General features: G+C 45.8%; 1 protein-coding gene across 1 annotated transcript in view; it reads left to right on the top strand.

Moving 5' to 3' along the window:
- LOC144694497 (uncharacterized) overlaps positions 1–12,887 on the top strand; it is a 130,853-nt gene extending 117,966 nt beyond the window's left edge. The window contains exons 56-59 of the mRNA XM_078564993.1: positions 204–257; positions 6,071–6,259; positions 11,899–11,988; positions 12,180–12,887. Coding sequence (XP_078421119.1) covers positions 204–257; positions 6,071–6,259; positions 11,899–11,988; positions 12,180–12,229 — 383 coding nt within the window. The 3' untranslated portion in view covers positions 12,230–12,887. The remainder of the gene's footprint in view (positions 1–203; positions 258–6,070; positions 6,260–11,898; positions 11,989–12,179) is intronic.
- The last annotated feature ends 3,478 nt before the right edge of the window (positions 12,888–16,365 follow it).

Genomic DNA, 16,365 nt, shown 5'->3' with positions numbered 1-16,365 from the left:
TTTTTCTGACAATCAACAGATTATCTTGGCATTATCCCATGGCTTTTGTGGGGCCTTGGTGTCCATATTTTCTGTATTTCAACAATAAATTGTCCATAATTCATTGACCGCAAGTCTCTTTGGGATGTGTGAGGTTGTGAAAGGTGCTATAGAAATGCAAGTCTTTCATGTCTTTGTTCTTAACATTCACTTTTCCTTTCTAGTTTACAGTCTGAACCAAGCAGCATCAAGTGGTGAAGCAGGGCAGACAGCAGGAGGTGAGTCACCTTTTTTTTTGTTTTTAATGATTGATTTTGTGAATGAAGTTAATCTCATCTATGCTCAAATACAACTGCATTCTGACTGTCACTGTTTCTCACTCTTTCTCCCTTTCTCTGACTGTCTCTGAAAAGCAATTTTAACTTTGTGTAAACTTGACATCACCAAAACCTGGCTGCCTGTGTCTATCACACTGAGTTCCATTCCTCTATCACCCCTGCGCTCACTGACCTACACTGGATCTCAATCAAGCAACGTCTTGATTTTAAAATTCTCATCCTTGTTTCCAAATCCCTCCATGGCCTCCCCCCATCCCAATCTCTGTAATCTCCTCCAGCCTCAAGCTCTCTGAGATATCTGCATTCCTCTCATTATGACCTCTTGTGCATTTCTAATTTCTTAGTTCACCATTGGTGGCCTTAAGCTTGACCTTAAGCTCTGGAATTCCCTCCCTAAATCTCTCCACATCTTTACTTTGCTTTCCTCCTTTATGACACTTCATAAAACCCACCTCTTTGATCAATCTTTTGATCACCTGAGTTGATATCTGCTTAAAAATCTAATCCCTTTACAACTCTAAAGGGGGTGCAGGAGCAGAGGGATATCATGTGCACAAATTATTGAAGGTGACAGGACAGCTGGAGAGAGTGCTAAATAAATCATACAGTATCCTGGGCTTTATCAATAAAGGCATAGAGCACAAGAGCAGGGAGGTTATGTTGAATTTGTACAGGGCACTAGTTTGGCCTCAGCTGGTGTATTGCTCCAGTGTTAACTCCATTAATTGTGTGTTGAGAAAGAATAAGTCTGAAGCCAGCCTGGAACTCAAGACAGGTTTATTTCCAAGCATGCAGTGTAAAGATACAAACTTGTCCTATTCCCCTAATGCCCAGTGTGAACACCTTCCTATACTCTTGTAATGAAGCCCTAATACTTCCCCAGTTGGGGGCAGTTGCTCTTAATTACCAACTTAAAACATGTACTCTATTGCAGCACAACTTCAACATTAACAGATACCCTTCTCTTTTTTAAAAAATAAAAAACAAGTGCATTTTCTTTTCAGACAAAAATAAAACTGGAGACGGAGAAATAAGTTTCAAATTTTAAAAACTCACATTCTGAGTGGTCGGTCTTCTAATACCCCCAATAATTTTTCACTACAAGTGTTCCTTTTGGTGAAACTGTCGGATAACTGATGGCTCATATTTACCCATTGGAGCTTAGAGATTTCTTTTTACTTCACCATTTGTTTTAGACTTGTGATATCAATTCGTAATCTTTCTTCACTCACACTCTTCATGGAGTGTACATTATCCCAAAGAGATCGCTTGTCGATATAACATTCTATTAGGACATTTTCTTTGTCATTTCCCCCATGTAGTATTTCCCCTAATGTTTTAGATAAAAGGAATAACATGTCGAACACCTCTACCAGTGTGAGAGTCTCTGCAGCCAGGGTGATCTTTACTACTCACCTTATTTTCTTGGCTTCTCAAGCCAAGGGACATATTTCATTTTCACCCATGAGAAATATTATAAAACCCGCTGCACTTGAAAACCTATCAACAAGGTTTGTGTGTGAGGCGTCACTGAACACCATCAATTCTACAAAAGATGGAAACTTTAGTACACATTTTTCCATCTTTTAATTTTTTTTTAATGTTGCGTTCACCCATAAGATGTCTGGACTGTGGGATGTTTCATTATAGTCCTCAGTTCAAGGACATCTAAGCTTTCATCCGGCCTTGTCTATGTACCCAGCCAATTTAATTGTCCAATTAGACTTTGCAGCAGATCGGCCTCATCTTTGAAAGCATCGGTATCTCTGTGAGGACCCTGCCCGACTGACTGTCATGGGGCTAACATTTTCTAAATACGATTGTTGGTGCAAAGTAACCTCAGACCCATAACATTTTGTGATAATGCTGGCCGATCCCTATCCGGGACCCCTGAAAACTACCAAACTCCTTCCAACTATCCAACTCCTTCTGTTTAGCCTCCCGTATAGCTTTATCCCCTAACTTGTTAGCCATTATAAAAACCTCACGGTCATGGGGACTCCTTCTTCTGCTCTTTTGTCATAATGGTTCAGCATTCACCACTCTACTATGTCAAGCTGCGACCCCGACTTGCCTATTGAAATCTGTCTGGGCTCCTACTGTTAGATTCCCTCTGTACCCCATCTGAGGCCCTATCCGCTGTACGCGAATGTGTCCTCACCTGAGATTCATCACTTGACCCATTACTATAACTTGGTCTACACTTCCTTATTCTCCATTCTTGTACTCTATTTTCCCAGCCCATGGCCTTCACTGCTTGTCCATCATCCTGGACGTTCAGCCAATTCCTTTATTTCCTAGTAGACTTTCCTGCCCGTCCACTATTGTTACATCCCTCTAGTTATCTGATCCTTCTGGACAATATGATACCCAGGAACCCATTTTGGACAGTTGACGTCTGAACAAAATAGCCCCTTTCTGTCTATCACACTCCCATTTCCTACTGGTATCTTGTCCCTCTTGTTCTGCCCCACGAAACGTATCAGTATGCGATGCACATGGTGCTTTGTCATCTGCTATCACCAGACTCAAGCTCCCTGTGACCAACACAATTCCAACACGTCAGTCACCATCATCATTTTCAGCGTCAGAATTCTCTGTTTCACAGGTTGCTTCAAAAACACGATCCTTTCGCTGAGGGCAGTTCATTGCTTAATGATATTTAGAATCACATTAATAACACAGATTAATCATTCGGCATGCATTTCTCGGGTTCGAGCTCCCTCAGTCGACATCCCAGACCCACTTTTTGTCTCAATTCTCAAATTGGCTGAAAGTGCGACCTTCTTCAGATCACCTATCAACAACCCAGTCCTTGTACTGAAATCTGTAGCTAACATTTTGGCGATCTCAACTTCAGTAACCATGGAGTCTTCCATCCTTCCCTTTACAACAGAGTTATTAGTGTTTGACAGGAAAGCAGCTGGGAGCGACTGCTTTCCCAAAAGTTTTTTCAGGGTAGTAACTATTTAGTCGAGGAGAGAGTCTTTGCCAGGGAATTGAAACCCCATCAAAACCAAAAGCCTATTGACGTGAGAAATGAGTGCACAGTCCAGTAATTTGAAAGCCAATATGGATTCCGGGATTTCAAGGTTAAACTTTTTTGGCCTCTTATACCACTTATCAAAGTCCATAATGTACTCCTCCATGGACTGATCATTTGTTGTCTTTTTTTATATTAATTCACGGGATGTGGGGCTTTGCTGGCTGGGCCAGCATTTATTACCCATCCCTAATTGCCCTTGAGGAGGTGGTGGGTGAGCTGCCTTCTTGAACCGCTGCAGTCCATGTGGTGTAGGTACACCCACAGTGCTGTTAGGAAGGGAGTTCCAGGATTTTGACCCAGCGACAGTGAAGGAACAGTGATATATTTCCAAGTCAGGTTGGTGAGTGACTTGGAGGGGAACTTCCAGGTGGTGGTGTTCCCATTTTTCTGCTGCCCTTCTAGATGGTAGTGCTCATGGGTTGATGAATCTATCAAAAGCTGACCTTGCCTCATATGCTTCCAACAACTTATCTTTTTTGTAAAATTTATCCAAAATAGTAATAGAATGGTAAATCCCTCTTCAGCATCCAAGTCATCCACATCCATTTCCAAAAATATTTCTGGTAATGTCAAAGCCAAAGCCATACCTTGCTTCCTCTGGGATAAATAGGTAACCCATGTGCACATTTCCACCTTATTCTTCCACTGCTGATATGGTTCAGACAAAGAAAAACCGGTGGATACTCAAAGCTTGCAATTTTGTATTTGTGTTCTGCCACTCTGTACCTGAAGTTGACAAAACTTCTTGTTCAATGATCAATCACCAGAGCTCAATGTTCATCCTCTGCTACCATGTTAAATCCATTAATCGTACGTTGAGGAAAGATTGAGTCTGAAGCCAGTCTGTACCTTAAGACAAGGTTTATTTCTAAAATTGCAGAGTAAATACACATGCTCGACCAGTATTCTGCCCTTGGCTATGCTTTCACCCTCCCGTGCAGTCTGCAGCCCACTGAAGGACTACAGGAGTCAAGACGGCAGAGTGGTCTGATGAGGCCATGAGTAGCAGCGGTTGCAGCAACAGCGAGATCTTGGGCACTTGGAGTGTTAGACAGGGCGGGGAGGAAAGGTGTCTTGCCACCTTCACCGTCGCCCTGAACTTCTCCTCAGCAATATTAATCTCCAAACCTCACGGACCCAGTGTGAGTGAGGATGAGCGTGTGAGTGTATGAGTGAGGGCGAGAACCCTGAGACTGGGAGTGAACCGTACACACAAATGCTACTCTGTGCGGGGACACATAGACACAGACACACACACACATGTCCTATGCCAAAGGACTTATTACCCAATTGGATGATGTTGCATGTCAGCCAAACAGCCGTTCCTTACCCCCCCCCACTTTCAGTAACAAAGAGCAATGTTCAAAGAAAATGACAAAAAAAATCTTTTTTAATGTCCCAATTTTTTTCTTCATGGTTGCACACAGCAGTGTCCTGGAGATTGATCTTCAATTCCTGGAGACTCCAGGCCAATCCCTATCCCATCTAACTCCCCTGGTGACCAGGACTTGGGGCCTAGTCTGTCTCTCTGCTTCTTAAGCGAAAAAGGCAAAAATACTTTATTAGTTAGCTCTGGCGCTTGCCGCTTTTTAAATTTTTGACATTGAATTTTTTTGCTCAGCAAGTTACTTATATTTTCTTCATATCTTAACTTTTTGTTTGAAATTCATCTTTAATGTTGTGCCAAACCAGATCTCAGGCCGTTGCTGTTGGGTTTCTTGCTGAAGGGGCATGGGAGGCTCACAAGAGTCTGATTGCTTTTTGGAGGACTGGCGAAATGGGTTGATTTTGCTCCAGTAGAAATGGGAAGTGTTGGAAATGCTCAAGTATGCCTGGCAGCATCTGTGCAGAGAGAAACGGAGGTCAGTGAGTTGTCTCCACAGATGCTGCCTGGCCTGCTGAGTGTTTCCCGAATTTTTTGTTTATGTTTCAGATTTCCAGCGTCTGCAGTACTTTGCTCTCCTATTATATGATCCATGCTCGGCATTTGTAAATGTGGTTAGTTTCAATTTAAAATGAGAAAATATTTATCACTCAATGCAAGGTGTAATTTTTCTGTTAACAAAGCCTGCTTGTGTGAATAGAAATAGCACATGATTGCAGGTGAATTGGTTGGTGCTAATTTACTGGAAGGTTCTGCCATTTTTAAACTTGGAAGTGAAATCAGGAATCATACGCCAATAGAATATGTCACTGTTTGTTCAAGATATTCTCATTTGTACATAGGAATGTTGTTTGAGGTGATTGAGGCTTAAGTCTTTTGGATGTTACTGTGTGGATTTTGCATAGGGCCAGTTCAAAGAAGTGGAGCTGGTTGCATAACATGAATGACCAAGTTGTGTGCAATTGTCTGACAAAGCCATGGTTGTAAGATGTATCATATTGAAACCTGAGCTTTTAATGGGCTTTATAAATAGAGGCATAGAGTGCAAAAGCTAAGGAGTTTCAACCCCACTGTGACTATGGTTCCCAATTCTGGGAACCCGAAGGATGTTAGGGGGAGAATTGAATGGAAGGGCAGGATAGATAAGGGGCCCGGAAAAAGGTGAAGCACCAAGGCGCTTGATTTCTCTCCCTGGCCCTGCCTATACTCTGCACTAATGGGCTCCACAGATCCTGCCCCAGGCCTGATTGACTGCAGGATATTTATTGAGTCACTGTATATATTGCAGATCAGGATTTGTAAATGTCTCCTGTTTGATTACAGCCAGTCGATCTCAACACACGTCATTCAGCTTCTCCAGCCAATCAGATGGATCCGGAACTCACGGCATGTCTGAAACTTCACGCAGCTCCTCCAGCCAATCAGCTGCTTCTGGATCTTCACATTCCTCAGGAGGAGTTTGGCAGGACGGGACCTACAGGACTGATGCTGAATTAGAGGAGTTGCTAAAAGGTGGGAGTTTCATTCTGCCTCACTGTCATGGCTGGTGGTATTGATTTCTCTCTTAGCATGCTGTATCCCTGCCCTGTGAGCTGGCTGTGGTTTGTAACCCACAGGTACAGCCCCCCACCAGCATTAGGTTGTTAGATAAAGTGTTCTGTATCTAGTGCCAGCCCATTTTTTAAAAAATTATTTGTTCATGGGACGTGGGCTGGCTAGGCTAGCATTTATTACCCATAACTGCCCTTGTTCAGAGGGCTTTTAAGAGTCAACCACGTTACTGTGGGTCTGGAGTCACATGTAGGCCAGACCAGGTAAGGACAGCGGATTTCCTTCCATAAAGGACATTAGTGAACCAGATGGGTTTTTATGGCAATTAACAATGGTTACATAACAAAAACAGAATTACCTGGAAAAACTCAGCAGGTCTGGCAGCATTGGCGGAGAAGAAAAGAGTTGACGTTTCGAGTTCTCATGACCCTTCAGCAGAACTGAGTAAAGTTAGGAGAGGGGTGAAATATAAGCTGGTTTAAGGTGGGGGGAGGGGAGAGAGAAGTTGGAGGGGCGGTGGTTGTAGGGACAAGCAAGCAGTGATAGGAGCAGATAATCAAAAGATGTCACAGACAAAAGGAACAAAGAGGTGTTGAAGGTGGTGATATTATCTAAGAAAATGTGCTAATTAAGAATGGATGGCAGGACACTCAAGGTACAAGGAAATGAAACGTCAACTCTTTTCTTCTCCGCCGATGCTGCCAGACCTACTGAGTTTTTCCAGGTAATTCTGTTTTTGTTTTGGATTTCCAGCATCCGCAGTAGTTTCTTGTTTTTATCTCTGTGTTTAATTGACTGCCACTCCCCTTCAAGAAATGCCTACCTTGAAGAAGTACTGCTCTGCTCTCCGACAGGATTTCCGCCTGTCTCTTCTGCCTTGTTCACCTTCATTGCTTACCCTTTCTCTCCTGGTGTTTGACAAGGTGTTTACTAAAACCCGCTTTCACAGCCATATTTCCTTTCTCAGTGACTGTTTCCGTCTCCGACTCACCCCACGTGGATTTCAACTGAAATTCCATCCCTCTTGTTTCGAACCCACCCAGGATTACAGGTATCTCCGGGACATAAAACGTTTCTCGGACCGCTGCTCCCGTCGCATTCTGAGATCCACACTCAGTACCATGCGCCGCCATATGAACACACTCGACCTCTCCCTCCAGCAGCACCGCCGCACCCTTTTTCAAAGCTGCGCGTACCCCCAGTTTCATTTTATTCTTCGTCTCATCCGACGCCTCAACAAGAAACTTTTTCTCTTTCTCTCAACGCAAGCTCCAACAACTCATCGACACCAACACCCATCTAGGACCCTTCACCCCTGCTTGTCCCTCCGTCCCCACCCCATCTTCCAATCCCAGCCCCAGCCGCGTATTCACTATACCCCCTGACCTTCCCCTCTCCGATGCTGAACGTCCAGTGCTCAGCAAAGGACTTAGTTTCATACCCTTATGCCCTCATCTCAATGAATTTCGGGCTCGGCACGATGCTGAACTCTTCTTTCGCCATCTTCGTCTCCGTGCTCACTTCTTTGGGGAGGAGTCCTCTCCCCGTTCAACGGATCCTTTTACCCACCTCCAATATTCTCCCTCCACCTGGACCCCTCCCTCTGGATTCTTACCTTCTCTTGATCTTTTCATTGAGAACTGTTGGTGTGACATTAGTCGTCTCAATTTCTCTGCTCCTCTCACCCATTCTAATCTGTCTCTCTCTGAACTTACTGCACTCCGTTCTCTCAGGTCCAACCCCAACATTGTCATCAAACCCGCTGACAAGGGTGGTGCTGTTGTTGTCTGGCGCACTGACCTCTAACTCGCGGAGGCTGAGCGTCAACTCGCAGACACTTCCTCCTACCTCTCCCTGGACCATGACCCCACCACTGAACATCAAGCCATTGTTTCCAGGACTGTCACTGACCTCATCTCCTCTGGCGATCTTCCAACCTGATAGTCGCCCAACCTCGGACGGCCCGCTTCTACCTCCTACCCAAAATCCACAAACAGAACTGTCCCGGCAGACCGATCGTGTCAGCCTGTTCCTGCCCCACGGAACTCATTTCTCGTTATCTTGACTCCCTTCTCTCTCCCCTTGTCCAGTCCCTTCCCACCTACATCCATTATTCCTCTGACACCTTACATCACATCAACAATTTCCAGTTCCCTGGCCCCAACCGCTTCCTATTCACCATGGACGTCCAATCCCTCTACACCTCCATCCCCCACCAAGATGGTCTGAGGGCCCTTAGCTTCTTCCTTGAACAGAGGCCCGAACAATCCCCATCCACCACTACTCTCCTCCGTCTGGCTGAACTTGTTCTCACACTGAACAATTTCTCCTTTAACTCCTCTCACTTCCTCCAAATAAAAGGTGTGGCTATGGGTACCCGCATGGGCCCCAGCTATGCCTGTCTCTTTATGGGGTATGTGGAACATTCCTTGTTCCAGTCCTACTCCGGCCCCCTCTCACAACTCTCTCCGGTACATCGATGATTACTTCGGTGCTGCTTCATGCTCTCGTCGGGACCTGGAAAAATTTATTAATTTTGCTTCCAATCTCCACCCCTCCATCATTTTCACATGGTCCATCTCTGATACTTCCCTTCCCTTCCTTGACCTCTCTGTCTCAATTTCTGATGACAGACTGTACACCAATATCTATTACAAGCCTACCGACTTCCACAGCTACCTCGACTACAGCTCCTCACACCCCGCTTCCTGTAAGGATTCCATCCCATTCTCTCAGTTCCTTTGCCTCCGTCACATCTGTTCTGATGACGCTACCTTCAAAAACAGTTCCTCTGACATGTCCTCCTTCTTCCTTAACCGAGGTTTTCCACCCACGGTCGTTGACAGGGCCCTCAACCGTGTCCGGCCCATCTCCCGCGCATCTGCCCTCACGCCTTCTCCTCCCTTCCAGAAACATGATAGGGTCCCCCTTGTCCTCACTTATCACCCCACCAGCCTCCGCATGCAAAGGATCATCCTCTGCCATTTCCGCCAACTCCAGCATGATGCCACCACCAAACACATCTTCCCTTCACACCCCCCTGGCGGTATTCCGTAGGGATTGTTCCCTCCGGGACACCCTGGTCCACTCCTCCATCACCCCCTACTCCTCAACCCCCACCTATGGCACCTCCCCATGCCCACGCAGAAGATGCAACACCTGCCCCTTCACTTCCTCTCTCCTCACCGTCCAAGGGCCCAAACACTCCTTTCAAGTGAAGCAGCATTTCCCCTAACTTAGTCTACTGCATTCGTTGCCCCCAATGCGGTCTCCTCTACATTGGAGAGACCAAACGCAAACTGGGTGACCGCTTTGCAGAACACCTGCGGTCTGTCCGCAAGAAAGACCCAAACCTCCCTGTCGCTTGCCATTTTAACACTCCACCCTGCTCTCTTGCCCACATGTTTGTCCTTGGCTTGCTGCATTGTTCCAGTGAAACCCAACGCAAACTGGAGGAACAGCACCTGATCTTCCAACTAGGCACTTTACAGCCTTCCGGGCTGAATATTGAATTCAACAACTTTAGATCTTAAACTCCCTCCCCCATCCGCACCCCCTTTCTGTTTCTTCCCCCCTCCCTTTTGTTTTTTCCAATAATTTATATAGATTTTTCTTTTCCCACCTATTTCCATTATTTTTAAATCTATAACTGTAATACCGTTAGTCTTTCCACCCCACCCCCACTAGAGCTGTACCATGAGTGTCCTGCCATCCATTCTTAATTAGCACATTTTCTTAGATAATATCACCACCTTCAACACCTCTTTGTTCCTTTTGTCTGTGACATATTTTGATTATCTGCTCCTTTCACTGCTTGCTTGTCCCTACAACCCCCACCCCCACAACTTCTCCCCCCCCCCGCCCCACCTTAAACCAGCTTATATTTCACCCCTCTCCTAACTTTACTCAGTTCTGCTGAAGGGTCATGAGGACTCGAAACGTCAACTCTTTTCTTCTCCGCCGATGCTGCCAGACCTGCTGAGTTTTTCCAGGTAATTCTGTTTTTGTTTTGGATTTCCAGCATCTGCAGTAGTTTTTTGTTTTTATAACAATGGTTACATGGTCATTATTAGACTTTAAATTCCAGGTTTTTATTGAATTCAAATTTCACCAGCTGCCGTGGTGAAACCCAGGACCCCAGAGCATTACTCTGGGTCTCCAGAATACTAGTCCAGCGACAATACCACTACGCCACTGCCTCCCCTAATGCACCCACTGCTGTAACTCCAGAGCAAGCAGGCCGCTTGAGAAGATCTAGCGGAATATCTGGTTAGGAACAGGGCTGAAGATTATGAGGATTTGTAAAGGATGGAGATGATGGAATGCTGTGCAGGGCAGAGTAGTTCCTGATGGACTGTGACCAGGGAATGCAGTGAAATTCATTTCCACTTCTCTCACTCCAGCTGACTTCATTCTTCAGTTCATTGACATGCAGTGGTCACAAGAATGTGTTTACCATCCTTTGTAACAAGATTATAAGCAGGAATCACCTCACTGGTCGCCCAGATTAGCAACTGACCAGAACAATGATCACCTCTCTCCACTGCAATAATGAAAGTTAGAATATATCAATAACAAAATATCTAAATTATAAATTAAATGTAATTTCAAAAGCTTCGTTCTAATCAATGTTCTCTCTAAGCTGCCCGGCTTCACTGAAATCTGAGTCTCTGCAACCCAGGCACAGGTTGGTCCTCTTTAAATTACCAAAAATATTTCAAGGTGCCACACATAAATAATTAACCCACACATACAAAAGAAACGAGAGGGTATGTTGGTTCCAGTGGGGTTGAGAAGTAGGAAGAAGCAGAATATTGGACTCTGGAGGATCAGTGGGTCCATTCCACATCAAGTGGACACATGGGCATGTGTGGCGCCGATGGCCTGGGTTTGTACCCGAGAGCACTGACCTGGACGTCCAAGGGTTGAACAGTCATCGCCGGGACACTCCTCCGAGTGTTGAAAAATCATCAGGGAATTTTCAAAAATTGTGTTTTATTCATTTTCTTTGAAAACATTCACAATTAGTTATGAAAGTATTGTATATGGTGGGGCGGGCTTGGGGGAGGGGGCAGGGAAAGAAACTATTTGACCTGTTGGAGCATTTGGAGGCAGGGTCATGTGATTAAAACCTTCAGGAATATGTCTGGGCAGAGTGGTAGCCTGAGATTGCATGAGAGAGGTGAGCATTGGTCAGTCAGGTGGTACAGAATGTGTACCTGTACAGGTAGGAAGCGCAGTCTGTACAGGTAACTGAGCCTCTCATTGACCAACACTCACTGCTCCTGCCCATCCAGAGACTGACAGAGATTCTCCAGCGTACCTCTGGGAGCAGGCAAAGGTTCATCAGCCTCACAACAGACAGTTACCCTGCACTGGTGACTATAATAATGCCCCCTGGAAATCATAATAGACTGCCGCCCCCCCCCCCTCCCCCAAGGAATGTAATTGCCTCCAATTCATTGGAGTACCTGTGAATGAGCTCAGTTTTTCTGGGCTGCACATATCTCCATGTGTTATCACCATCTGGGGTGGGGAATAGGCCTGACAACCTGGCTGCCGGGAAGAGATTTGCTGATTTATGTTGATTTCTGTTGCAGGGAAACTCGGGAAATCTTATGCCAAGTGGCTGTCACACAGCGATCTCGGGGTGCAGTCTGATCAGAACGAAAGGAGAAGGAAAGCTACAGGTAACACAGTGAGGCCACATGGGGAAGCTGGACATTATAGTTCGAGCTGCTTTGCTGAGATTTTTATATAGTTGTCCATCCTCTCCTGACCTCTGCCATAGTCCAACCCCCTCCTCTCCTGACTCCCAGCCTGATCCTGGTTTAGGAAAGGAACGGTGTGTTTTTTAATGAATTATTTTTTTTTTTTTTAGGTCAGTCGTCACACAGGAGAACCCGAAAGCGAGCTCTCGGCACCAAGTGATGCAGCGACTCATGCAGAGCAGGCTCGAGGGGCTGTATAGCTGACTCCTGCCCCAATTCTTCCAGCTCCAGGCAGTGACTTTGCCTATATATCACCCTCTTTTTCAGCAGCTTAACCTCGGAAGAAAAATGCACGCAAATTTCTTTTTGTGCTTTCTGTGATACAGCACATTAATCTGGGGTTCTAACTACACACAATTATTGTATCCATGGAAAAAGGCAAATAGCGACTGATCTGCGGGAGACTCCGCTGCATGAGGTTCCCTTCTCTATCAGTTCCTGGTGCATTGCCCCTCAATGCTAGGAATCTGTGAACTATCTTCCAAATCAGTGGCCACATGGGTCAGAGACAATGCTCCCAATTCTACTGTTCAATGGTCACCAAATATTGTTAGAATGTAAGAAATAGGAGCAGGAGTAGGCCACACAGCCCATCGAGCCTGCTCTGCCATTCAACACGATCATGGCTGATCTTCTGCCTCAACTCCGCTTTTCCACCTGTGCCCCGTGTCCCTTAAATCCATAAAATCCGTCTATCCATCTCAGCTTTATGTTATGCTGGACATTTATAAAGCTCTGGTGAGTCCCCAACTAGTATATTGAGTCCAGTTCTGGTCAGTACATTTCAGGAAAGATATGAAGGTCCTTGAGAGGGTGCAGAGGGGATTTACAGAATGATTCCAGGGATGAGGGATTTTGGTTACAAGGTTGGGTTGGAGAAGCTGGGGTTGTTCTCCCTGGAGCAAAGGAGTTTGAGGGGAGATTTGATAAAGGTGGACAAGATGATGACAGGTTTAGATAAGGTAGACAAAGAAAAGCTGTTCCCATTAGCTGATTGTGCAATGACGAGGGAGACACAGATTTAAGGTTTTGGGCAAGAAATGCAGGCTGAATGTGACAAGAACTTTACACAGCGAGTGGTAATGACCTGGAACTCGCTGCCCACGAGGACGGTGGAAGCAGAAACAATCACTGATTTCAGAAGGAAATTGGATGGGAACTTGAAGGAAATAAACTTGCAGGGATACAGGGATCGAATGGGGGAGTGGGACTGACTGGATTGCTCGACAGAGAGCCGGCATGGACTTAATGGGCTGAACAGGCACCTTCTGTGCCATAAACACCTCTATGACTGAAATATTTTCAACGATGAAGCATCCACAACCCTTTGGGGTAGAGAATTCCAAGGATTCACAACCCTTTGATTGAAGAAATTTTGTCTCAGTCCTAATTGATCAGCCCCTTATCCAGAGATTGTTCTAGATTCCCCAGCCAGGGGGAAACAGCCACTCAGTATCTACCCTGTCAAGCCCCTTCAGAATCTTGATCCTTTGGCCAGTGAGAAGGAGGCAGTCTCATGCCCATCCCCCATCATGTCCATGTAGCTGACGCCCAACATCAACAGCCCAACAGAATTATTTTCTTCAGATTTCCAGCATCCACGGTATTCAGCTTTTCAATTAGAATTCTTGAGAGATCCAGGGGAAGGGTCGTGTCCTCCAGTTTAGGACATTCAACAGGTGGATGACCCCCCCTCCCCTCTCCCCCCTCCTCTGGATGTGAAAGCGACTCCTATAGATCTCAGTGGAGTTGAGGTCAGTTGACACCTTTAACAGACACTGTATCAACAGCCAATAACAGCAAAGCATTAGGACGTCTCGCTGGTATGGACCAGCCCCCATCGCCATTCTCATATGGCTGTGAATAAGTTAGAGAAGCAGGGCTGTGGGTTAGAGATGCTGACAGCAGGGCCTGCAGTTTTCTCAGGAAGGAGATAGTTGCCTTAAGCTTGGAGATGGAGAGGGGCACAGACCATGATTGTTGAGCACAGAATGGCCATTGTCCATGGCTTGGGTGGCCCAGAGGCTAAGAGGAATGATGTGGAACCTATGCATTCAGTCGCTGTGTTTTGGCCCTTTGTAGAGTTCATTCTTGTTGTGATGTTTCTCTCATCTATCACGGTATTTACAGGTTACAATGATTCCACTAACCAGCTGACTATTTTACAGCCCGTCACTTAAATTGTAAAATTCTTCTTTTGGAATAAAAACAATGATTTTAAAAAACAAAACAAAGTGGATTCCTCAAAAGATTTACTTAACATCTGCCAAATGAATACTCTTCAGTTTAAACTTCGAGCCAGTGCTCACCACCAGCTTTGCTGCTGGTCTCCACGATCCTTAGTGGAGCCCCCTTGACCTTCCGAACAGTCTGACAGTGGAGTCAGGATGGACTGACAGCTTCTCCTTACCCCGGGGCTGCACTCCGTCCTCCTCACTGGACAAAAGTAAATTGGATGCGCACTTGAAGGAAATTAACTTGTCGAATGGGAGAGTGGGACTGACTGGATTGCTCTGTGGTGTGCCGGTATGGACTTGATGGGCTGAATGGCCACCTTCTGTGCCATAAACGACTTTATGACTCTCAAATATTTTCAACGATGAAGCATCCATAACCCTTTGGGGTAGAGAATTCCAAGGATTCACAACCCTTTGATTGAAGAAATTTTGTCTCAGTCCTAATTGATCAGCCCCTTATCCAGAGATTGTTCTAGATTCCCCAGCCAGGGGAAACAGCCACTCAGTATCTACCCTGTCAAGCCCCTTCAGAATCTTGATCCTTTGGCCAGTGAGAAGGAGGCAGTCTCATGCCCATCCCCCATCATGTCCATGTAGCTGACGCCCAACATCAACAGCCCAACAGAATTATTTTCTTCAGATTTCCAGCATCCACGGTATTCAGCTTTTCAATTAAAATTCTTGAGAGACCCAGGGAGCAGGTCGTGTCCTCCAGTTTAGGATATTCAACAGGTGGATGACCCATCCACCAACCCCAACCCCACCACCAATGCAGCTGGAGGGCTAACCCACCAGCCCCCAACCACCCATCTAGTGCAGCTGGATGTTCCCTCACTCCCCTCCTCCCCCCGGTGCAGGCAGAGGGCTGACCTCCCCCCCAGTGCAGGTGGAGGGCTAACAGGGTGGGGAGAGAGCAGGCTTATGTCTGTGAGGGCCAGAAACATACAGGAGTGATGGGGGCATAATCAAAGTAGGGTTTTGTTCCTTTAGACTGTCCATAAATTTAACTATATATCCTATCTTTTTCTCAACTAGTTTTGGTTTTATTCATTTTATACTCTGCAGCAGTCCCTGGCTTAAAGTATCCAGTCTCAGGTCTCTGACCTGGTTAGTTACTGCTGTTTTTCTACTGCTTGCTACCACTATGGATGAGAATTTCCCCATGGTACACCTGGAGAGGGGTTGGTGAAATTCTCACGTTACAAACCAGTAATGATACTCGGTTACCCCAAACCTTCTGCTAGTTCAGAGTCACTGTGACACTGCCCCAACGGCCAAGGTGAATGAAGCAGATTCATTGCCCTTCCCCCATCAACATTAGGTTCACTATGAATCTGGTTAAAGAGGAACCTCAACTGTTTATCACTAACTGATCAGAATGTACCCCCACACAGCCTCCAGCTGCCTGATTGTGTTTAACAAGTGAACGGTTTTAAAATCAGTCACTGGTTCCAGGTTTGGGGATGGGTAAACAGGGACCGAGAAACCAGACCTGGCTTCTGATAATACCACTGGCCTCCCATGAAGCAAAGGAGTTTTCCCATCAGCAGCAGAGTACTGGCTGCCTGGGTAGTGATGGGGAGATGGTCAACAGCACCTGACTCCTACACGGGTTTGAAGCTCTCTCATTAACCCCTTCAGGTCAGATTCCAAGCCAGGAATGGTTCCTCGGTCTCAATTTGTGATTTATTTTCCTTAAGCTCCTGTGATTCCTTCTCAAAGTCTGTCAAACATTTCAATAAATACTTTTAGCATGAGTGTGTTCAAGATCTGATTGTGTGAAAGAATATCAGGAGTGGATCAAGCTGTTTGTGACTTTGAATGTGACCAGACCACATGCTCCATCTGCCACTTCACAAACACTAAGAAAACATGAGCAGTTCTTATTCCCACTTTGCAGCCATTTACAAGGCTCTGAATTGAGAGTCCAGCAGATTCTGGTGTCTGCACAAATACTGGGACCACAGAATCTATCCCCCTTCAACACTCCACACCCTATACTCCCACCTTCCCCAACACTCCCTCGCCCCTCCCACCACACACAGTATCAAATATTGTA

This window comes from Cetorhinus maximus, chromosome 20 (genome assembly GCF_964194155.1).
Source record: "Cetorhinus maximus chromosome 20, sCetMax3.hap1.1, whole genome shotgun sequence".
Classification (NCBI taxonomy): domain Eukaryota; kingdom Metazoa; phylum Chordata; class Chondrichthyes; order Lamniformes; family Cetorhinidae; genus Cetorhinus; species Cetorhinus maximus.
Note: the sequence above shows the minus strand (reverse complement) of the source record. Positions and strands in the feature narration are given on the sequence as shown.